The sequence below is a fragment of the Anoplophora glabripennis genome, unplaced genomic scaffold, assembly GCF_000390285.2.
Source record: "Anoplophora glabripennis isolate ALB-LARVAE unplaced genomic scaffold, Agla_2.0 scaffold453, whole genome shotgun sequence".
NCBI classification, from domain to species: Eukaryota; Metazoa; Arthropoda; class Insecta; order Coleoptera; family Cerambycidae; genus Anoplophora; species Anoplophora glabripennis.
The window spans coordinates 161,401-186,544 of record NW_019416543.1 but is presented as its reverse complement, the minus strand read 5'-3'; the positions used below and the strand labels follow the sequence as shown (position 1 = coordinate 186,544).

Sequence of the window (25,144 nt, the reverse complement as noted above, 5' to 3'; positions counted from 1 at the left end):
TACTAAAATTAGTTGTGCTGTAAAGCCGATACTCTGTTATTTTGTACTTATTTCATATTTTCGTATTTTTTACCGAGATGTACAGTGAAACTTATTAGGCTCATAATCAATTGGTTTTTCTCATAGGTTTTACAAAATAAACTTGCTTGAACAGACTTTTTTTTTTATTTTTATCACACACTTTAGTACCCTACTCTATTACAGCGGAAATTATCAAAATTTATGAATGAAAAATATCAGTGATGTCACCAAGTCGTGACCCAACAATAAAGATAGTTTAAACTTATGAAAATGATATAAATTATGTAATAATGTCACAGTGAGATAGTAAGAGTTATAAAGTTGGTTCGTTATCACGTAAAATGTGCCGCATCGTGTAGAGATAACGTTTTAAATTTTCCACTGCCCCGTGAATCCACCGATTCCCATTTACATCTATTAACGAATAATTCTGAGAAATTAAAAAAAAAGTAAAATCAGAAAACATTCATGTTATGCGGTCATTAATAGAATTAAGCTAAATTTCATCATGCTGTTATCCACATTTTTGACACAAAAAATAACAAAAGTATCGAACTTGGACCTAACAGTAACAGATAAATAAAAATTGCATACTTTGATAGTTAAACCAAATCATTTAAAAAAAAGTTTTATACCAATGTGGGTCGTAGTTCACTTCATTTCTGAGATATGGGGTGTTGAAATTACAAAAAAATTACTTTTACATTTGACGCAGGCTGATGATACTTTGACCACTGATTTTAGAAGTAAAAGTTGACACAATTATCAATGAAAGATTATTCCTCAAAAATTATATACAGGGTGGGCCATGAGAAAGTAAAATAACTCTCTTGTTACTCAAAATACAGAAAAAAAAGTTTATATAAAAGTTGTAGAGAATCAAGAAACCGAAACTACCTAATTAATTTGAAACATACAGGGCGATGAGTAAAAACGGGACACGCCATATATATTACATTTTTTAAATGGAACACCCTGTATATTTTTAAAGATATGGGTTTCCGAGAAAATTCTATATATGGCAATATAAACAGTTTAACCGAGGGGTGTGTCACAAGTATTTAAATAAAATGGTCTGATTAAAAATATTTCATTCAGTTTTCGTGAAAACATCGTAGAGATACGGACTAACTTCTGTTGCTTTGCCTACATTTACCCACAGGTACTGTTGAAAAAACAGTCTAGTTTGTTCAGAGTGAAAATTTGTGTGGGAAAATAACAATAAAAATCTTACTAATAAAACAAATTGTGTTTCTAAATTAGTGATAGAAGTAACCGAACAAAAATATTGTGAAATTTTACGATGAAGAGTAGTTTATTGGGAAAATAATAAAGTATGACGGCATAGAAATTGTAAAAAATAAGTAAACCTTTATTTTAAATTTAATTAGAACTGAAATTAACACCAACAATGAAGCAAGTCCTATTCAATTTGTAAACCTTTAAGTAATACACATTTTTCTAATCTCTTTATAAATTCCTTGTCCATTTTTTGCTTAAGTAAGCTTTAGGTATGCCCTACGAAATAATCTAATGAGGACAAGTCGGGTGATCGTGAAAGGCAAAATATTGGTCCATACCGTGCAGGGCATCCGTTGTGTTGAAATGTTAGTTTTCTTCTGAATTCAAATTTTCGCTATCTAGTTATGCCAAAACAAAATTATTGGGAATTTCCAAATACGAATTTTGATTAAGATTTTCTTCCAAAAAGTAAGGACCAATTATTTTACGATACGTTATGACACACCAGACATTTATTTTTTAAAACATTTTTAGCCCAGTATCTACAATTTTGAGAGCAAACCGCGCCAACAGAATATGTTTTCAATTTCTCACCCATTGTTAAACAAAAGTCCAAACAACGACCATGATCTCCCATCAAGCAATTTATAATTATTAAACACTAGTTTAAATAGATATTTTGTAGCATTCTAAAATTTTTTGAATATGAGATCAACTAATCTAGGCTTCTGGCTTTTTCCTGGATTGTCTTGTACAGAGTTTATAATTACAACCGTAGCAACATCGTTATCATTGTATTCCTTTTTTTATTTTTTCAATATTCTTTACATCACCAGTGGTATCGAATTTTATAATTAGCTCGCGATCTGCTGTACGAGTTACAATTACATTTGGATACTTTTCATCAAAAATTTGTATTGCACATCGATATGAAACATCACCGATTCCATAACACCGTAAGATAGATTCGTTGCTCCAGGGTTAGCATTATTAATAAAAATTATTCTGGACAGTTAATAAAAATAAATATGTTGACTTTGACATTAATAAGGAAATAGCTGAGGAAATATCAATAGTAATTATTTGGTATGTAGGATAGTTAAAAATTGTGGCATCTTTTTTGTTGCAAAATGTGATTATCCTTCTTTTTTACTAAATCCCACATCTAAGCATTTCTTGAGTTCCCAGACAACTTTGTTAAGTAGTTTTTAATGAAAACAAAAATTAAAGGCACTGTGTAGGGAAAATTTCACAATTTGAAATATTTTGGATGCCAGTTTTATTACAAATTTGATTACTGTCAATGCTTCTGAAGATAAGCAAAACTTTTTATAAAAATATCAACAGTAAAAAAGTTTACAAGAGTGCGGTACCCCATGCAGGAACACACTGTACATATAGGTATATAATATTGTGGAAAACTCACTACTCTGTGGATTAATACACCAAGCAACGTCGAATTACACTCACAATGTTTTACCTAAATATTTATTATTAGCTTTTGTAATTTTTTTACTTTATTGTAAGGTTATTTTAGCTGATTCAAATAAATTTTCTTATAATTCCTCCGAACTAATAAAATTGTCTATCTAATATTTTCACCTTTTTAAAGAAGTATGCAAATAGGTGCAGTTACTTGTTAAAACAAATGTCCTTTTTCGAAAATAATTAGGTTATGAAATTACATACATTATTAAAAATTATAACGGAATTGTACAGTGTATTAATTCTTATAAGTATGTGAAAAAGTCTACAAATTACGAAAATTACTGGAATTACGAAATTATACCAAAAAATTATGAAAATTACTGGTAAGTAGCAAGGTAATTTTAAATAATTTAAGTAGGTGTATGTTTTACTGCTGAGCGGTACAACCCCTCGAGTTTAACATTTTAGTGTGGGGTTGCCAAGTTATGTAGAAAATTTTTCGAATTTTGGAAAAAATATGACCTCGAAGAAGTTGTATTAAGACGGCCACTTCTGACAGAGGAAAACTAGATGGCTCAACCAACAAATTATTTCAAAGATGATAATACATTTAAAGGAACTAAATTTATTGCAAATGAAAAGTTGTAAGGGCTTAGCATTTGTTGGAGCTCCTAATGACATAATTTGGTTAGAAAATATTCGCTAGTTTACGAGAAATAAAATTTTCTTTGAGAAACCGTTTATGGCTAAAAACTTTTTTTTTAGATCAAAACGGTTATTTAAAATATGTCATTAGGAAATTTGAGGTTTTCTGAAGGTACCTTAACAAAATTCAACTCTAGAAATGGTTTAATATTTAAATGCATCATTTTTGAAAATGGTAAGAATTCACTGACGAGAAAAACTGAAAAGCATTTACACAGCTGATTACAGATAGAAAATAAAATGCGTTTACAACTTTGGACACTATGTAACAGATGGCGCTCGCCTCGCTTCATTCTGGTATCAAAATGTGACAAATTATGGGCGTGGCTTATCTCATACTACGTTACAAGTTTCTAACCTTTACGATTTATGTTTGTTTACATGCGATTAACTAGTAATTTTGCATTTTTCCAAGTAGTAAATCTTTTATAGTTGTTTGGGTATCTTGCAGTAATTAGTTAGTTATTGATAATAGTTTTTAATAAGTTGATGGTGTAGTGTTTAAATAAACTATTAATTTACCACGTAAAAATGTCAGGAGTGAGGTGTACTGTTGCAATTTGCAATAATAATTTTTATAGTGCTAACCAAGTCAATTTAAAAATTTTATTTTGAAGACTCAAACTTTGAACGCGATCTTCAAGCAGAGCTATTAAGTTTATCATCAAGAAAAAGACTTAAAGAAAACAGGTTAAATGTTAAATTTCTAGTTTAACTGATTGTATTCACTTCAAAAAGGACTAAATTTATTGTTATTGTTGTATAACAAATTGATGTGATTGTTAGTAAAGCGATTGGAAATTTTCAGTATCTATCGAAATGTGATTTTAATATTTTTGTAAACATGACAATTTTTCTTAAAATTAAATGTTATGTCAAAAGTTCTGTGAGAATAACTTTTCCTCCTCTTCCTTTAATTTTATTCCTCATTTAACTCCGAACACCAAAAAACTCTTTCAAGGCTAAAAACTACTGTATAACTATACTTGTAAAAACTTAAGAACTTTTTAATTCGGAACATCAAGTGTAAAAGGATACATATGATAACTGTAGTTGATACATACAAAATTAATTATGTTGCAGTCTATTATAAAGTACTTTGGTAAGTTATTTGAAATTTAACTAAAGACAAAAGCAGATACAATAAGATCGTAAGACTCAAATTACCTGTTAATTAATCATAATCATAACTGATTAAATTTATTATTTCATGTTAAAAGGAGCGTGGTATCTACAAGAAAAGTGACAATTTTAAATTCGCCTCTTATTTTCTTATGGGATATGCAATGAGTCAGAAAGAGATGACGGTTGAACGAAGATAAACTGAGGAATTTAGTGAAGTATTTGTTTTTTTATTGGCTGATTGACTTTGCGGCGACCGTCTCTTTACGGACCGTGATTGTTATTCACCTGCCCCATAGACAGAGTTGCCAAATGTAGCGATTTATCGCCATTGTGGTGACTTGATGACATGACACCGTACTCTAATGGCTGCCAAAATTTCACATAGCAACTAACGATTTTTATACTTTTATACGACGGTAGTAATTATTTGTATAAAGTGTCACTTGTTTAAAGATAAAATATAAAATTTCTGATTCGAATCTGCGTTGAAATATTTTCTTTGCAGTCCAATTTGTATTTTGTTACTCTTTTATGTCTGATTTTTAAATATTCTTTCAGAATGTTTAGTCCTATAAAAATAATTTAATTTTTTAACAACTTATTTCAATCAGACTTTTTGGCTACTAACTGTATTTCCATCTATTACGACAATAGATAAAATTTATCTGGCAACCCTGCTTATAGAACTTTATGCCCGCCAGCCCAAACATTTATGGTTGGTTTATAAAAAAGTATTAGTCCTAACTTAGCCGTAACTTAACCTTAATCTTAGTCCTAAAAAGTTAAATGTACANTAAGTAAGCTTTAGGTATGCCCTACGAAATAATCTAATGAGGACAAGTCGGGTGACCGTGAAAGCCAAAATATTGGTCCATACCGTGCAGGGCATCCGTTGTGTTGAAATGTTAGTTTTCTTCTGAATTCAAATTTTCGCTATCTAGTTATGCCACAACAAAATTATTGGGAATTTCCAAATACGAATTTTGATTAAGATTTTCTTCCAAAAAGTAAGGATCAATTATTTTACGATACGTTATGCCACACCAGACATTTATTTTTTAAAACATTTTTAGCCCAGTATCTACAATTTTGAGAGCAAACCGCGCCATTAGTTGTGAATGTTGATTCGCCAATAAGTAAGTAAAATATTGAGATGAAAGAATATGTTTTTAATTTCTCGCTCATTGTTAAACAAAAGTCCAAACAACGACCATGATCTCCATCAAGCAATTTATAATTATTAAACACTAGTTTAAATAGATATTTTGTAGCATTCTAAAATTTTTTGAATATGAGAGCAACTAATCTGTTTTCTGACTTTTTCCTGGATTGTCTTGTACAGAGTTTATAACTACAACAGTAGCAACATCGTTATCATTGTATTCTTTTTTTATTTTTTCAATATTCTTTACATCACCAGTGGTATCGAATTTTATAATTAGCTTGCGATCTGCTCTACGAGTTACAATTACATTTGGGTACTTTTCATCAAAAATTTGTATTGCATATCGATATGAAACATCACCGATTCCATAACACCGTAAGATAGATTTGTTGCTCCAAGGTTATTAATAAAAATTATTCTGGGTAGTTAATAAAAATAAATATGTTGACTTTGACATTAATAAGGAAATAGCTAAGGAAATATCAATAGTAATTATATGGTATGTAGGATAGTTAAAAATTGCGGCGTCTTTTTAGTTGCAAAATGTGATTATCCTTCTTTTTTTACTAAATCCCACATTTAAGCATTTATTGAGTTTCCGAACAACTTGTTACGTACAGTTTTTAATGAAAACAAAAATTAAAGGCACTTTGCCTAGGGAAAATTTCACATTTTGAAATATTTTGGATGCCAGTTGGATGTTTTATTACAAATTTGATTACTGTCAATGGTTTCTGAAGATAAGCAAAAATTTTTATCAAGAATAATTTTTCTCAAAATATCGACAGTATCAACTCCATGCAGGAACACACTGTACATATAGGTATATAATATTGTGGGAAACTCGCTACTCTGTGGATTAATGCACCAAGCAATGTCGAATTACACTCAATGTTTTACCTAAATATTTATTAATTATTATTAGCTTTTGTAGTTTTTTTACTTTATTGTAAGGTTATTTTAGCTGATTCAAATAAATTTTCTTATAATTCCTCTGAACTAATAAAATTATCTATCTAATATTTTCACCTTTTTAAAGAAGTATGCAAATAGGTGCAGTTACTTGTTAAAACAAATGTTGTCCTTTTTCGAAAATAATTCTGTTATGAAATTACATACATTATTAAAAATTATAACGGAATTGTACAAAGTGTATTAATTCTTATAAGTATGTGAAAAAGTCTACAAATTACGAAAATTACCGAAATTACGAAATTATACCAAAAAATTATGAAAATTACTGGTAAGTAGCAAGGCAATTTTAAGTAATTGAAGTAGGTGTACGTTTTACTGCTGAGCAGCACACCCCTCGAGTTTAACATTTTAGTGCGGGGTTGCCAAGTTCTGTAGAAAATTTTTCGAATTTTGGAAAAAACATGGCCTCGAAGAAGTTGTATTAACTTTCCGCTACTAACACTTGGAGCAAAATAATTAGACAGAGATATAGGCAAATGTTAGGCAAAGACTCCTATATTAGCTAATATCGATATTTTATACAGGGTATTTAAGTTCAAACTTGATTCTCTAACATTTTTCAAATGGAACACCCTGTATTTTATACTATTTTATTCACATATCGGGCCACTTCAACTTTTATTAAGCATGTTCTATATCTAAAATTGTTAGTTTTTAAGATATAGCAACATTTCTGAAAAAACTTAATTTTTATTATTTTATAGAATACCACAAATAAATATTAAATAATAAAATTAACTCAAAATGGAATGATAAATTATGAACTGACAAGTTGACACAATGTGACAGTTTTTTCCAGCCATTTCGTGCAACTGAAAATAATAAAAATTAGTTTTTTCCAAAAATGTTGCTGTATCTTAAAAACTAACAACTTTAGGTGTAGAACATACTTAATAATAAAAGTTGAAGTGGACTGATATGTGAATAAAATAGAACAATAAAATACAGGGTGTTCCATTTGAAAAATTTTGGAAAATCAAGTTTGAACTTTCTAAAAATGATCGAATCATATAAAATGCCCTGTGTAAAATATCGATATTAGCCAAAATAGGAGTCTTTGCCTAACATTTGTCTATAGCTCTGTTTTGCTCCAAGTGTTAGTAGCTGAAAGTTAATGCAACTCATTCGAGGTTATGTTTTTTCCAAAATTCGAAGAATTTTCATAACTTGGTAACCCCGCACTAAAATGTTAAACTGTTTATATTGCCATATATAGAATTTTCTCAGAAATCCACATATTCAAAAATATACAGGGTGTTCCATTTAAAAAATGTAAGATTTGGCATGTCCCGTTTTTACTCATGGCCCTGTATATTTCAAATTAATTTTGTCATTTAGGTTTCTCGATTCTATACAACTTTTATATAAACTTTTTTTCTGTATTATGAATAACAAGGGAGTTATTTTACTTTTTCATACTAATGGCCCACCCAGTATAAAAAAATATCAGTATTCCTTTAGATAATTAGAAAATAGAGATTAAACAAAATTTAGAGAAACGTAAAAATTAAGAAGTTTGTTAATTTTAAATGATCTGAAACATAATGGCTGAGGACGTTCATAGACCGAATAAATTTAATAATAGATTGCTAACGCTAACCTTCCTGTTTTTTACAATAAGTTAGAATAATGAATCAAAGTTTTTGAAAATTCTCTGATTCATAGACAAAATTTTAAATAACCGATTACAAGGAAAATAGCAAGGAAACAATTGTTCTAATTTACCACACAAACATTCGATTTGACTGTAATCGAGACCATAACTCTCCAGTAAATGTAAATAACAAATCTGTTCATTCTTATGGACAGGCACACGAGGGTAGAAAGAGGGTGGAATTTGAGACAAAAAGTCCTTTGGCATTTTTTGTCCGACGCACCGTTAACTAGTTTAGAATTAATGAATTAATTAAGGTTTCCAATCAGTGCATGCTTTAAGGGAATGCCGAACCGTAGAAGAAACATGGTACAATCAGTAAAGAGGCAGATGTATTTGTAGTATGCATGTATTTTCTAGTTCTACGAAGTATTTTTATTGTTTTTCTTGATGTTGTACTGTGTCAGTGTGTTTATCAAATCTTTTTTCCTTCGAGTTCTCTTAACCACAACAAAACCNTTGGTTAATCTTAATAAAATTAGGACCACACATTGTTTTTATAAACGTGTACCTATTCTTAGGACTAATACTAAGATTAGTGTAAAGGTTAATACTAAGACTAAGACTAAGTTAGGACTAATACTTTTTTATAAACCAACCATTATTTGCGCCAGCCCGCCCAGATTTGATTCATAAAAAGATAGGTTATGTTATGCGACATATCTTCAAACAATATTTCCAAATTTTAGATTGTTTGAACAAATAGAATTGTTAAATACATTTAAATTTACATCATTAGTAGTTTTTGTTAATAAATAGGTAGGTAGATATTTGCTTTTAAATTTAAAATGTATACGTTTAAGTTTTACAAGGTTTATAGGGAGTGTTCGGGGCGATTTTTTTTTGCAGTGATCCATTTTTTACCTGACTGCTAATCTATCAAATCCAAACGTATATGTAGATCACATTATAACAATTAAAAAAGTATTGCTGTATTAAAAAATATCTAACGTTAAAAATGGTAACATTGCTATGACAGGCCCTGCCAAGCCAAAAAAAATTTTGAAAAATTAAAAAATATTAATTACATTTCGATACCTTTTTTCATTTATTATAAGCCCCTTTACCAATTCCACTTATAAAAGTCCAGGTAACAATTTTCTTTTTTTTTTCGTCTAAATGAGTTATTTTGATCAGTCTAATAAATGTATTATGAGTTGAGATCTCGGTTGAGATTAATTCCACGGTATGCCTGCGACACCTTTTGTTCAAAAGACATACTTATATTGACTTTATATTATACTACTGCTGTACGGCGAGGTTCTTATCCTAGCTATATATTGCAATTTAATAATTTTAAGTGATGCTAGCGCCAAAAAATCCCTAGTGGCAGAAATCGCCGTCTTAACTTTCCGCTACTAACACTTGGAACACAATAATTAGACAGAGATATAGACAAATGTTAGACAAAGACTCCTATATTAGCTAATATCGATATTTTATACAGGGTATTTTTTATAATACGATCATTTTTAGAAAGTTTAAATTTGATTTTCTAAAATTTTTCAAATGGAACACCCTGTATTTTATTCACATATCGGTCCACTTCAACTTTTATTAAGCATGTTCTATATCTAAAATTGTTAGTTTTTAAGATATAGCAACATTTCTGAAAAAACTTAATTTTTATTATTTTATAGAATACCACAAATAAATATTAACTAATAAAATTAACTCAAAATGGAATGATAAATTATGAACTGACAAGTTGACACAATGTGACAGTTTTTTCCAAAGCCATTTCGTGCGACCGAAAATAATAAAAATTAGGTTTTTCCAGAAATGTTGCTATATCTTAAAAACTAACAACTTTAGGTGTAGAACATACTTAATAAAAGTTGAAGTGGACTGATATGTGAATAAAATAGAACAATAAAATACAGGGTGTTCCATTTGAAAAATTTTAGAAAATCAAGTTTGAACTTTCTTAAAATGATCGTATTATAAAAAATGCCCTGTATAAAATATCGATATTAGCTAATATAGGAGTCTTTGCCTAACATTTGCCTATAACTCTGTCAAATATTTTTGCTCCAAGTGTTAGTAGTTGAAAGTTAATACAACTTCTTCGAGGTCATGTTTTTTCCAAAATTCGAAGAATTTTCTACATAACTTGGCAACCCCGCACTAAAATGTTAAACTGTTTATATTGCCATATATAGAATTTTCTCAGAAATCCATATGTTTAAAAATATACAGGGTGTTCCATTTAAAAAATGTAAGATTTGGCATGTCCCGTTTTTACTCATGGCCCTGTATATTTCAAATTAATTTTGTCATTTAGGTTTCTCGATTCTATACAACTTTTATATAAACTTTTTTTCTGTATTATGAATAACAAGGGAGTTATTTTACTTTTTCATACTAATGGCCCACCCAGTATAAAAAAATATCAGTATTCCTTTAGATAATTAGAAAATAGAGATTAAACAAAATTTAGAGAAACGTAAAAATTAAGAAGTTTGTTAATTTTAAATGATCTGAAACATAATGGCTGAGGACGTTCATAGACCGAATAAATTTAATAATAGATTGCTAACGCTAACCTTCCTGTTTTTTACAATAAGTTAGAATAATGAATCAAAGTTTTTGAAAATTCTCTGATTCATAGACAAAATTTTAAATAACCGATTACAAGGAAAATAGCAAGGAAACAATTGTTCTAATTTACCACACAAACATTCGATTTGACTGTAATCGAGACCATAACTCTCCAGTAAATGTAAATAACAAATCTGTTCATTCTTATGGACAGGCACACGAGGGTAGAAAGAGGGTGGAATTTGAGACAAAAAGTCCTTTGGCATTTTTTGTCCGACGCACCGTTAACTAGTTTAGAATTAATGAATTAATTAAGGTTTCCAATCAGTGCATGCTTTAAGGGAATGCCGAACCATAGAAGAAACATGATACAATCAGTAAAGAGGCAGATGTATTTGTAGTATGCATGTATTTTCTAGTTCTACGAAGTATTTTTATTGTTTTTCTTGATGTTGTACTGTGTCAGTGTGTTTATCAAATCTTTTTTCCTTCGAGTTCTCTTAACCACAACAAAACCTTTCTTGAATGATATCCTGTTGCAAGACTACTTCGCTTACATGAAATTATTTTTGATGCGCTTGCTCAGTAACATTAATATAATTTTAATTTATTAATTACTATAAAGGTCAATATTGTTCCATAAATTTAAATATATAAATTCTATAATTCTATTAGTTTGTCACTTGGGGTTTGAAACTTCTTAAATATTTCTAATATTGCCAGAATATCGCGATATTCAAGGTCATGACAGAGAAGACATTTTTTTGGCACTTGTGTCCAAACTACATAAGGTTGAAAACCGATCTAGTAAAAATATTGTGAGATTCTTCGTGACAATGTGCACATAGGGTTGCCTATTATTTGGCGTATGTTAGTGACGTCACATAAAAAGGTCTATTTATTTATTTATTTATTATGTTTTATGAAAGTTCATCACTTAGATATTTCCATGAAACTGTTTTTTATTTAAAATATAGATATCGGTATGAGCATCTATAACAGCCTTCCGTTACACTTTTCTTTGTAGGTAGAGAGCTTGATAAAACAGATGTTTTTTTTAAAACATAACTTTACTGTAAAAAGGTATATAAGAGCATCTATAACAGTCTTTTGTTTTCTGTTACACTTTTCTTTGTAGGTAGAGCTTGAGAAAACCTAGATGTTTTTTTAAAATATCACTTTACTGCAAAAAAGGTATATCACCCAGTAAATATAATAGAGATAATTTGGTCTAAATCATAAAAGTTAGTTAATTTAGTTACAAGATTAGCAAAAAAGTGAAGATTCATTACACATAGTACCGCAACTATTTGACTGTTCGATGATAATTACAATTAAAAATAAAATGTAATTTTCTTAGAAATTATGCTTTTTAGGGATATGCAACAACAATACTTTTTTTACAGTAAACAAATTTTAAAAAATATCTCTCAAAATGTTTACTAACAAAAAAATATAGCAAAGTAAACAGATGACCTTGGCAAATTTTATTCTTTAGGTAAAATATCCAAAAATCCAATAAATGAGGTTTCATATGCCAAAGAGTGACCGCAAAAAAAGTCATTTTTTCGCCTGTTTTTGAGACTTTGACAGAGGCGACGGGGAAAATCCTAAAAATATCCAAATACTCGTCATGAAAAATGAAAATGAGCATCATTTTCAGTTTTTCGAAAATTTTCGAAAATCACCCTTACTTAGGGGTTGAAAATACAAAAAAAGTGGACAAATTAAGAATCATCAACGGTTGTAAAACTCCAAATATTTCTATGTTGTTATCAAAATAATATTATGAACGTGAAAATATCTAATTTCGTATGTGATACGATCTTGTCCGGATTGAAAATCAACCCATAATATCCCTAAAGGGGTGAAACCATCCCCTAAACGCCTAAAAATGCAAAATATATATTAAAAGTTAAATTATTTTTCTTTTATATGTGATAATTGAACCGTTAATAACCCACAATTGCTAGATCCGAAGGAAAATACCCCTAAATGAGGGTTAAACCACCCCTAAGTTCAACCATTGGCTGCAAAGTACATGAAAGAATTATAATGCATGAAAAAAATAATGTTTCGAAATACATTCATTAGAATAATTTATACACAAGTACTACTCCCATACATTATGAATCATTTTCAAAAATAATCATCCCTGTCAAGGGGTAAAATCATCACCCAAATATACAAAAATTGTAAATAATGTGAAAAAATATTATTTTGATAACAACATAGAAATATTTGGGGTTTTACAATTGTTAATGATTCTTAATTTGTTCACTTTTTTGTCTTTTCAACCCCTTAATTAGGGTTGTTTTTGGAAATTTTTTGAAACTGAAAGTGATGCTCATTTTCATTTTTCTTGACGAATTTTTGGATATTTTTAGAATATTTTTGGGATTTTTCCTGTCGCCTCTGTCAAAGTCTCAAAAACAGGCGGATTTTGCGGTCACTCTTTCACCTTAAAAAGTTTTGTAAAAAAATCACCCTGTATTCACAAAAATCGGCAAGTAGCTTGTCACTCCCGACCTTGAACTTATAAACTTGAAACAGTTGTCCATGTGACGATTGTTAATGCTAATTATAAATTTACATATTGATATTTTAATTATGTTGAGTGAAAAATATATAGAGAAAACGTTAAAAATAAAATCTGCAGAATACTATTCATGTAATGGCAAATGACTTGTCACGTCTAACCTTGAACTTGAGAACATATTTATAAATTTGTTGATGAGTGAATGTTGTTTGTTGAGATGTAAGTGCAGGAAAGAAGTAGGGATAAGTAACATTGCTCCACGAAATACTTGAAATAGAAGTTCAAAGCTCTTTTATTCAATTTGAAATACACAGTGTGTCCTGTAAAATAGTAGGTACATAAACCTTAAGATGACATTCCTCAGACAAAAAAAATGAAAAAGTTTATAGGCCAATTAATAGAGCATTAAGTAAATCAGTGTTTTTGTACAAAAATACTGTTAGCAAATGGACTGTGCCATTATATAAAAGACAGTTTGTATAAATAGGGTGCGGCAATAGTTCGTCGAAGTACGATATTTCCTTTATTATAGAAGATATCAAAAAGAGTTATTTACAAAAATTGTAGCCAACTTAAAACTGCATATTTTAAAATTATTTTCGTATATACAGGGTGTTACGTATTACTAGAGTGAACCATACATACTATTTTTTAAATGGGACACCATATATATTATTTCAAATTTAGATTAAACTCATCTCTCCCATGCTTCCAATATAGGGTTTAATTATGTTATACAGGGTATTTCAATAGTTATGGTCAATTGTATACGAGAATCATTCTCATTTGAGCTTCCTGTATACCCTAAACAGAACTTAACAATAATTTTTTTGCAGGCATAACTTTTTGATATTGGTACAGTTTTACGAGAAAGTGCTATTTCTTTATTATTGCAACATTTGAATATAGGGCGAGTCAAAACTCGAGCACATATTTTTCTCAATTTTTTTAATTAAATCACATAGTATTTTATTTTAAAAACTAAAAATATACTTTATGTTCTTTCATTTTTATAAGGCATTCCCTATAGCTAAAATCATTCATTTCTGAGATATTTACCATTTAATAACAGAAATAGAGTTTTTAAAAAATTCATATTATAACAAGTTGGTTAATATTATAAAAATTTCGTCTTAACAACGGATATTTTGTAATGTTTTATAACAATTTGTCACAATGTCATTTGCCCACGGCCAATGTGTTCGAGTTTTGGCTCGCCCTATATTCAACTGTTGCAATAATAAGGTAAAATAGCGCTTTCTCGTAAAACTGTACCGATATCAAAAAGTTATGTCTGCAAAAAATTACTGTTAAGTTGTTCTGTTTAGGATATACAGGACGCTGAAATGGGAATGATTCTCGTATACAATTGACCATAACTTTTGAAATACCCTGTATAATGTAATTAAACCCTATATTGGAAGCATGAGAAAGATGAGCTTAACCTAACTTTATAGGGTGTCCTATTTAAAAATAGTATGTATGGTGCACCCTGGTAATATGTAACACCCTGTATATACGAAAATAATTTTAAAACATGCAGTCAGTTTTAAGATGGTTACAATTTTTGTAGATTAACTTTTTTGATATCTTCTATAATAAAAGAAATATCGTACTTCGACACACTAATGCCGCACCCTGTATATTCATATATATTTCCTACACAAATTTACCATTAAGTAATACATTTTTTATAAACATTTTTATGCAAAAAAACGCATTTTTTTAGTTTTTTGCTTGTAAAACCTAAACTAACGAAGTAATCTGAATACTATAAAGAGACAATTTGTAGAGAATCGAAATACGAATGAAACTTATAATAATATTAAAATATACTATAACTAACAATATTCAAAATTGTATACTGATATCCACTGCCCCTCTTCTCCCCCACTACTCGACCGTGTACACGCACTCGGCCGTTTTTGAGCATGTTTGGAGGAATTTTTCACCTATTTCTCATCATTTTATCGGAAAATTACAATATATGTTTTGAAGTATTATACTTCTACTTTTAAAATATGGCTGAAAAATTTAAATTGGGTCACTTCCAACGCATCCAAAAGCATTCAGATTGCTTCATTAGTTTAGGTTTTACGAGCAAAAAATAAAAAAAAAATGCGTTCTTTTGCATATATCTACAGATTGTCTTTTATATGATGACACAGTTCGTTTGTTACTAGTATTTTTGTCACAAACAAAACCTCTATTGATTGGTCTATTTATTACATTTATGATGAATCACAAATAACTTGACTTGCTGTATGAAGAAATATGATGAATCAAAATTTACCAGAAAAAGTTTCCTTAACTTGAAAAACAAACTTTGTAGCAGTGGCGGCTCGTGATATTGTGAATAGATGAGGCCCATGGCTTTTTTACTAGTTGAGAAAGAAAAAAAAAATTGACCCGCAGGCAAAATTTTTTATATTTTCAAGGTCAAACGACTAAATGCATCTGGAAATTTTTAGTTGCATTTACAATATTATAGAAAAACTGATTCAGATTCTATAAAAAATAATATGGAACTATTTGGATATTTTATTAATCTGCTCTCAAATATGTAATAAGAATACATTTCCACGTCATTATTTATTATGGAGATTTTCGCCAATAGCCCTACTATAACCGTAAGTTAAAAAATTATATTATTAATAATATCAGAACTTTAAAAATTGTATTTACAATAAAATTAACAGAAAAAAAAACAGTTATATATTTACTTAACAATTAACAAAATTGTTCCTACTTCGTTCATAAACGTTAAAAAATATGAAAAAAATATAAAAACAAATTTTCATAAGGTAGCCAGCCAACTTATCTATTTAAATATAAAACAACGCCGCCAGCTTTTTGTTTTCCTCCACTTTTAATAAAATATTTTACATAGTGAATGTTTTTATATAACGGATTTATTAGTCCATCTTTTAAATTTGCAAATTTTCTTATGTTTTCATAAAATTGGGGATCGACACTAAGTTCTAACTAATAACACTTGTTGCAGGAATTGTTAAAACTAGGCAATACAATTTGTATTAGGAAGAAAACAAGAAAACAAGAAAATTTAAATCATGCAAATTCCCAAAATGACCACTTAATTGAAGGGAAATATAATCTATAATTTCGTAGTACAGCATTTTATAGCTCGAAAATATTTGTCCCAATTTTTGCCTCATTTATTTGGTAGTCCAGTAATATTTTTTGCATAATTAAAAATATTTTTAAATTTTTCTTTGTTTCTTAATTCAGACATTCCTTGACTAATGACTTTAATTTGTTTAGATCAGTAGTTTACGTTATTACGTCTTAAAAAAGATGTTACAAGAGATAAAACAATATTGTGAGATAGTTTCATTATTAGCTACCTATGTAGGTATTTGATAATATAATAAGTATCTAAAATTAACGTTAAATTTAGTCTTCCCTTATTTTGTTATAAGAAAGTTTTTAATTTACTTTAAATTAATACCTGCCTTGTCCTTATCTTTAAAGCCTTTGTACTATCCCTTGCACTGACATTAGACACTACCCGCGTACTATGCGACGGGTACATTAACCGCAAACTGAAGCTACAAAATAAGTATAAGCAGCTTTGAGCCAGCCTCAGTTCGTTCAATATTCAAACAATTATTTTATACTGTTATTTTAATTTTTGATAAATGTAATAGGTAGGTAATTGGAAATTAGTTTACCTACTGTTTATTTATGTTAATAGTAGAATAGTAGGTATTAAAATATACGGTTGAGAGCCAAATTTTACAGTGAGGCCCGGCCTCAATTGCTTCATATGACGAGCCGCCACTGCTTTGTAGCAGGTCAAAAATTATCCAATAGATTTATTGTAACTTAGAAATTACTCTTTTTACGAATTGTAGGCTAATAATATATATGGTGTTTCCTAATTAATCTGAAATATTTCAGCGGGTGATTCTTAAAATCGTTAAATAAAGAAAAATTTATATCAACATATGTCTAGGCAATTACAATATAAACGAAACTGCATATTTTTAATTTTATGACTTTTTGTAACATTTGTTCATTATCCTGCATAAAACGTCTTTTAACACTTTTTGATTTGAATCCTAGTTCCGGAGAAACATGTTCTATTGATTTACTGATCATACATTACTGTATTATTTAAAAAATAAAAAAAAATTAACTTTAAAAACGAATGGAATACATACATTTCAGCTTTTCTTCAGTTTCTTATGTCTGCTCTCTAACGCTCTCTTGTGCCTGTTGGATTTCCTATGAAGTGTCCACTGAAGATCTCCCACAAACACACGATCACAAACCTCACAGATATAAGTAAAGTCCGCACTGTTTGGCGTAGAGTTCACAGATCGCACAGGTAAGGAGTTATGATTACACTTAGTTTTAGACACATAACTTTCCACTATTTCTTCCGCAACTTTCGTAACGTTTTCGTTCCACTGAGACACATCCGTTGTATCTAATCCATACACTGGAGGCACCTAAAAGAAAAATATATATTTTTTTAAATCTGCCACGAAATCAAAAAATATACAGGGTAGTAATAAATAGTCTCCTGATATTTTCAGGACATTGAAAAATAAGGGTAGTTTTATTCGGGGTGGCCCTAAATTGTATCTTTTAATATTTTCTGGTCAGACATGGAGATATACCCCTTTAAAGACAGATGACATATATGTTTTTGTGACATCTTGAAAACCCTTCAATAGTATATTACGTAATGTGTTGTAAAAAGCATTTTACGCACAAATGGAAAAGTTACGCACGAAGCCGCGTAGCGGCGAGTGTGTAATTCTATGAGTGCGTAATTGCATTACACCGCATATTACGTACTATACTTTACCTACGACCACTACTGTAAATACTTAAAAACACACCGTCTGCAATCAATGTAAGATTCCTATTACGCACGCTAAAAAAATTGCACAGCTTGGTAAAAAAATCGTACAGTTTTCCTAGCAATCGCCTAGCAACGTTCAATACAAACAGTATTGTATTGACCGTTGCTAGGCGGTTGCTAGGAAAACTGTGCGATTTTTTTACCGTACGTAATAGGAATCTTACATTGATCGCAGATGGTGTGTTTTTAACACGTTGACTGCGGTACATACCTCGGGGGGTATGTACTCGTTATAAAAAATATGCGAATCTCAATAATCACATTTTTACTGTATCTTGTGGAAGTTGCAGAATCTGTAGTTTTTAGAAATAATGATTTTTCTATTATTTTCTTTTCAAAACTCTTTGCGAATGAAAACGTTAGTATCCTAGGATATATAGTTACAGACACATGCAAGTTTATAGCAATAATTGTATTATTTTTAATTTTATAGGGTCAAATGTAAAAAAATTACATATCCCCAGGGATATGTACCGCACACAGAAGAAGTTTTGTTACATATCCCCGAAGATATGTATCGCAGTCACGGACAAAGTACATTGAGATTATCTCGCAGTCAACGTGTTAAGTATTTACAGTAGTGGTCGTAGGTAAAATATTTTATAATCATATTTTAATTAAACTTAGAGGATGTGGTTATTAATTTACATATGCCGTATTATACAAATCTTATATCCTGTGTATGAGGCAATTTTAAAATGACAAATTTTTGTTTTTCTATATTTTCTAAACATTAAAAAATATACTAGTCTTTAAGACTGTTATAGTTGTTTAATTATGACAAACTGACCTATTTTCGGCAATATTTTTGAGAAATTCAAGTTTACATACTAGAATTTATAAAGGGGGACCGCCTAGCCGGGTGTCTTGGCCGGCGGATTTTGATCTGCCGAGTGGGTCACGGACCTGGGCTAGAATTTGGATGGGTGACCTAAGGCAGGCTCGGGGACGTGGCTGTGGCAGCCTACCAAGAGACCTGGGTCGCACAACATTTGCCGCACGCGTGTGGTCCCCGATAAATGGTAATGAGAGCATAGCAAGAAATCTCTGTAACTCAAGACCATGCTATCATACATAAACTGTACGAGACTTTGCCACCAAGCCATCCATGTGGTAAATAAGATGGTTTGAAGAAAAGTACTCGAGTAATGAAGGAGGGTGTACAAGGGGCCTAATAAGGCCTAAGTGCCGTGGTGGAAGACAATTCCACTACCCCTCCGACATACATACATACATAAAGTAATAGATTTCATAAGGAGGGACGCTTTTATGCGTAATTTTCAGTGAATTTATAGCAGACATTTGACGAGGGTTTTAGAAAATCTAAACAAGTTAGAAACAATACCCCTTCACTGTACCAGTTCTACGAGTTTTCTGTAAGGTATAAAACCGTTATTTACATCTGACAATTCAGATTAAGGAAAAAAGCATAATTTTTATTTATGGGGGGGTCAGTTTTTTAGGCGTGATGCACTTTAATGTGTACGCCGCCACTGTAATCATGTATTGCAAATACATGAATTGTAGGCAACCTACAATGCATGCGAAGGGAGATAGTGCCGGTAAACGGTGATGAACAGAAAGACGTCAGTTGTTCTGCATTTGTAGACAGTATATCTAAGTGTGAATTTTACTGTTTTTCATCGCTGGAAGCCATCAACACACTATTTATTTTTGTGTATTTCATTAATCATTACTGATTACTGCTTGAGTTTTTTGCTAGGTTACTTGTTAAGTACTGTTTGTGTGGCGAACATCCACTCAACAAAAGTAACTCACGCCGAATGGTCTACAATTCTGCATACTTTGCGACTAAAGTGCGTCGTTATTTGAGGTTACATTAGCTTCTCCAGCGGCGGGGTACGAAAATTACTAAAAGGAATTTGAAAAAATAAACTATTGATATGTTTCTAAAGGTCAAAGGAAGCCTCTGTATAAATATGACCCCCACTCAAAGTTACACCCTCTATACAGAAAATCGTGTACTGTATTATACGTACAATCACACCCCGCAGAATGCTTTGATGAAACACATGAATTAATCATAATTATTGAGTATTTTTTACAAAATTCTCGACAAAAGAGGAAAGGTACATTCCGATGTTTACATGGGTGCTGATAAAAATTAAAGAAATGCTTGTATTTCAACATTTTTATAATTTAGATGGATGTTCTATTATAGTTTTACTAAAAGTGTGCTTTCTTGCCCGCTATAATATTGTTCGCATATTATGCTCTCAGTATCAACAGTCAGAAATAATGAAATTAAAATGTGACACTTATGCGAGGGTAATTTGAATATGCAGGGTGTTTTCAAAAAAGAGAAATAAATTTAGAGAGTGACAAACATCAAAAACTAAGAAAATTCCTATTAAAATCAAATTTTAACTATGTATATTTTTTTCCAAAAAAAAAAACATTCAAATTGTATTCCAATTTTGTACAGGTAAGTTTTCAAGACGACCATACCTATACGTGGCAGTCAAAAAAATTATAGACGTAATATAAAAACAGTATTACCATAAATAGTATAACAAATAGACTGATTTTTATTCAATATTACTTGTCTTGTATTAAGGAGGTTTGATACCAAAAAAAAAATGGTGAGAAAGTTTTAAAAATCATTGAAATATAAATATGCAAACTGCCTCGTGAAAAAATATCAGATCGATTGTCGATACAGTTTTTTTGAAAAATGATATTAAAAATTATGCTCTTACACAGGCTCTTATGGGAGTTGAGAAAAAACATTAATCAAACATGAATATTGCTCTTAAAAATAAGATCGTGAAAATAAAATTGTAATTAAAGATTTAAATATTACTAAACATTTTAAAACAATAAAAATATACACTTACAATGTAATTATTGACATAATGGGATGAATAGATAACGTTTTGACAAATATGAACAAACATCTGATCCAATGAAAGGAAATATGGTAACACTGTATTTAACGCTTCGACTGACGTATTATATTTGAATAGCTCGATTAGAGACTATAAAATTATTCCAGTCAAAAACAAAAACAAAATTAATATTGAATACATTTTTCGTGATCTAATGCAATATAATAGCAATTTGAAACAAAAATTGAAAGGATCTCTTTGCAAAACAAACAGTCTAGTGATGTTCTGTTATAACCTGCAATTTGATAAGGCGACGGACATCTGACTATCATACACTGAGCTTCTTGATAGTTATCATATGGATTCTCGGTTTGCACATTTTACTTTTTTCTCATCAATTCACATTCTGTTTCATAAGCATTTTATATTTCTTTTCAGTCATTACTTTTCCTCTGCATCTTGGATGTTCATTCATGTTTACGGAATATGCGCTAACCGCAGTTGACAGCAATAAACAGTTGATTCGACTTTTACCACCACGCCATGGCAATGGTAATGTTACCAAATTTCATCCATAGTTTTACAAGCTCTTAATGAATAAATAGACACTTTTATTCAAATAAAAAGTTAATTGCATGCATTAAACACGAAAAATGTATGCAAGCTAATATGTGCTGTATAAATTTCATTTGTATATATTATATTTAGTTCGCACAAATTAGTTTATGTAAGGTTGGTACTACAACGAAAGTATCGTGTATAAGCATAGGCTTCCCTCCCGCACTGCTTGTCCCACAAGAAATGTATCGAACCTCCTTAATATATAGGATATCCGGAAATAAGTCGTACCTCAAGGATAGCTTCCTTGGATAAAAAAATGTATCGATTTAAATCACGTTACCTTAAGACAATCTTGCTTGTTTAAAAAGTTATTGGTATTCAATTTCTTCTTTTTTTTTTGTAATTACAACATAACATAATACTAACAGAGCTTTTAAAGTTAACAAGTTCATAAAATAAAAAATATGATGTCTACCTTTATATATACCCAGGGTTCATAGTTCAAAAGTAATAAAGAATTCCCCGACTTTTCCAGGTTTTCCCTGACTTATAAAAATAAAATCCAGGTCACTTGTAGTTCATTTTTACATACTAATTGGTGTTTATGCATTAAATTTTTTCTCGACTGGACTCCATAATCTTTTTTATACCCTAAGAACCTCTTATAAAGGTTTCAAAACCACAAATAGTTTTCTCTTTCAAGAACCCAGGGCCGGCTTTCACAAAATTTCCAGTTGCAAACATCAAATTCCCTGACTTTCATGAATATTTTTAAAATTCCCTGACTATTCCCTGTTTTTTATGAAGAATAACGAATTCCCTGACTTTTCCCGGTATTCCCGGTTTTCCCTTCCGCTACAAACCCTGTATACCTCTTGTATATCACCGTTATTTTCCATTTTTGAAATCATACTTTTACAATTTTGCTTAAATTCACATAAAAAATGTAAATATGTTTTAAGTTAAATTGACTATGTTCATTATTTTAATATTATAGATTCCATCGATGTATACGGTCTGTTTAAAAAATTCTAATCTCTGATTGACTGAACATTCACATTCACATTGGAATGACAAAAAAAATAACATGATCATTCTTCAGAGAATCAGTCATTGTCTTGTCTTTTTGCATGGCAGAGACAGCGCCACCGCAAAAATGCTGGGGACTAGAATAGTATCACCCTGTATTTGAATGTGATTTTTTTTCCGAGGCCCTGAATCTAAAAACCCAATAGATCTGTGATTCATTAATCTATGATGACCCAAGAACCTATGTTTTACTAAATTTTGTAATTTTAACATGGACTTATAAAACACTCTGTATTATTAAGTTTAGTAAGTTAAATTACCTTTCTGTCACTTCTTCCAAGAAAACGATTAACGATCCACTTCTTCTGCTTTCTAGCATACCTTTTCGTGGCCATTTTTAGTAGACTGATTCCTTCCTCTAATTTCTTTTTTCCTTCATCACTAGCTCTCTCTTCCTCATCGAGGACCAGGTAGGCATGAAATTCTTTAAATCCGATAGATTGAAAAATCCCTTTGGTATAATCAGGTGACCTAAAATAGTATTCTTATTTATATTCCAAGATTACCACTTCATTAAAAGGTTCTTGATTGAGACTGGAGGTTATGCACAAAAGCCTATATAGCGCCTTTGTGTGTCAAAATAATCTTCGAAGTAAAAATTGTCCATGTTTTAAGTGATCCGGGATAAAGGGATATTGAGAAATACTGACATGTCAACCATTTAGTACAAATGCCAAATTAGTTTATTAGACATGAAACAAGTCCCTCAACCGTCCAAATACGCAACTGGAGGTTAATGTTAGTTTGTATTTGACATTTTTAAATGTTCTACTACACATTATTATTACATTAAATTTAAAATTTAGTTGATTTTTATATCATTGTTACCCCTTCAAAAAGCGACGTGTATTTTATCAAATTGTTCAGTAGAGTTAAAAAACTGTTTCCTGTGTTTTTATTTAAGAATTACAATTATTTTTAATTTAATACAGACACAATTCTGTAGAAAATAAGATGGCTGTTTTTACCAGATTATGCGCTTTGATGTCGTTACTTACAGAATGCGTTTTGCTGAAAATATGCCCATACTAAGTATTTCAAATTAAATTTTTGGGGCAATTGTGTATCAAATTATACAAAATTATTTCTCATATTGACACATGCAAAAAAAATATTTATAATTATTTATTTCTAATATTTATACTGTTTTTTTCTTTATATCTCCTAAGAAATTTATTTGTCAGTTAAATATGTCTCAAAAAAAGTACATACATAAGAAAGTAAGAGATACAGATTTAAGAAGGTCGGGTGCTTCGGGGTGAAGCAGCATATAGGGAGCCCTATACTTACCGTGTTACAAAATCATTGCTGTCTATGCAAAGAAAAATATTCTTTATGACTAGAAAGTAAGTAGATTGAGATACTTTGTCCCTCTTATCACGTAGGGGCGTATAATCCAAGAAATGGATATACACATACGCCTCTATGTGATAATGGGGACGACTTAGTTGTAGATATTGAATAAAATCAAGTTTAAAATATTTAAAATTATATATTTCCATTCCTCAATTACTTTTTACCAAATATGCATAAATAAATGCCAAAAGTTGCAACAGAAACTTGGCAACAGCGCACGAGTAAGCTGAGTTTATTATTTGTAACATGGAGACTACACAAGGAGTCCGAACTCCATGTAAACAAAAATCTTACCAAATTAAGAGGGCGCTAGTGTCCCATATATACCGTCTAGAAAGGGGAGATAAAAATAGCGGCAGTTTTTATTTACTACTATAAAAACAAATAACAATAATTATTGACTTGTCTAGACTACTAACCTAAAAAGTAGAACTTTTTAGGTTAGTATACTATCTATACCTTCCCAATATATCTACTCAATTCGTTATAAAATAAAATTGGTTATTTGCTTACTTCACTCGTATTTATTTTGCTACATTCACTTCGGGACACATGGAGCACTAGCGCCACCCCAACTTCTGCCATTTCTTGGACAAATTTTGTCAATTTTCCCGTACGAGTTCGTGCTCCTTGCCTAGTCTCCCTGATTTGTAAGTTGACTGTCCTTGTCATGTATAGGTATACATTATGCTATCACACCAGGAAAATTAGGAAAAATAAAAGAGAAACTCGAAAAAAGTCCTATCTGCAAGATTATTGTAAAATTGTCTAAAGGAACATAATACAAGACATCTCTCATCTCGTGAGTCAAAAACTTTTATTAGTTAACTTTTCTATTTAAACAAATAAGTGAGGAAAACAGTTTTTTCACTTTGCAGGGAAAACCATCAATTTTAGCGAAAAGTGACTCTCAGACAGCTTATAGGGAGTAAAATTATCTACAAAATGAGACTGGTTAAATTAAAATCGGTTAATAAACAAAAAAGTTATTGCAAAAAAA

The 25,144-nt window shown here is 30.3% G+C and overlaps 1 protein-coding gene across 2 annotated transcripts in view; it reads right to left on the bottom strand.

Moving 5' to 3' along the window:
• Positions 1-25,144, bottom strand: part of LOC108909232 (tRNA dimethylallyltransferase) — a 47,940-nt gene that overhangs the window by 14,536 nt on the left and 8,260 nt on the right. The window contains exons 6-8 of one of the 2 annotated variants that reach the window (XM_023454908.1): positions 23,049-23,259; positions 17,580-17,870; positions 388-451 (exon numbers count right to left, since the gene is read on the bottom strand). In XM_023454908.1, the coding sequence (XP_023310676.1) occupies positions 17,583-17,870; positions 23,049-23,259 (499 nt within the window). In that variant the 3' untranslated portion in view covers positions 388-451; positions 17,580-17,582. Of the gene's footprint in view, positions 1-387; positions 452-17,579; positions 17,871-23,048; positions 23,260-25,144 lie in introns of those variants that run through there. The other variant, XM_018713493.1, reaches the window with a different exon arrangement.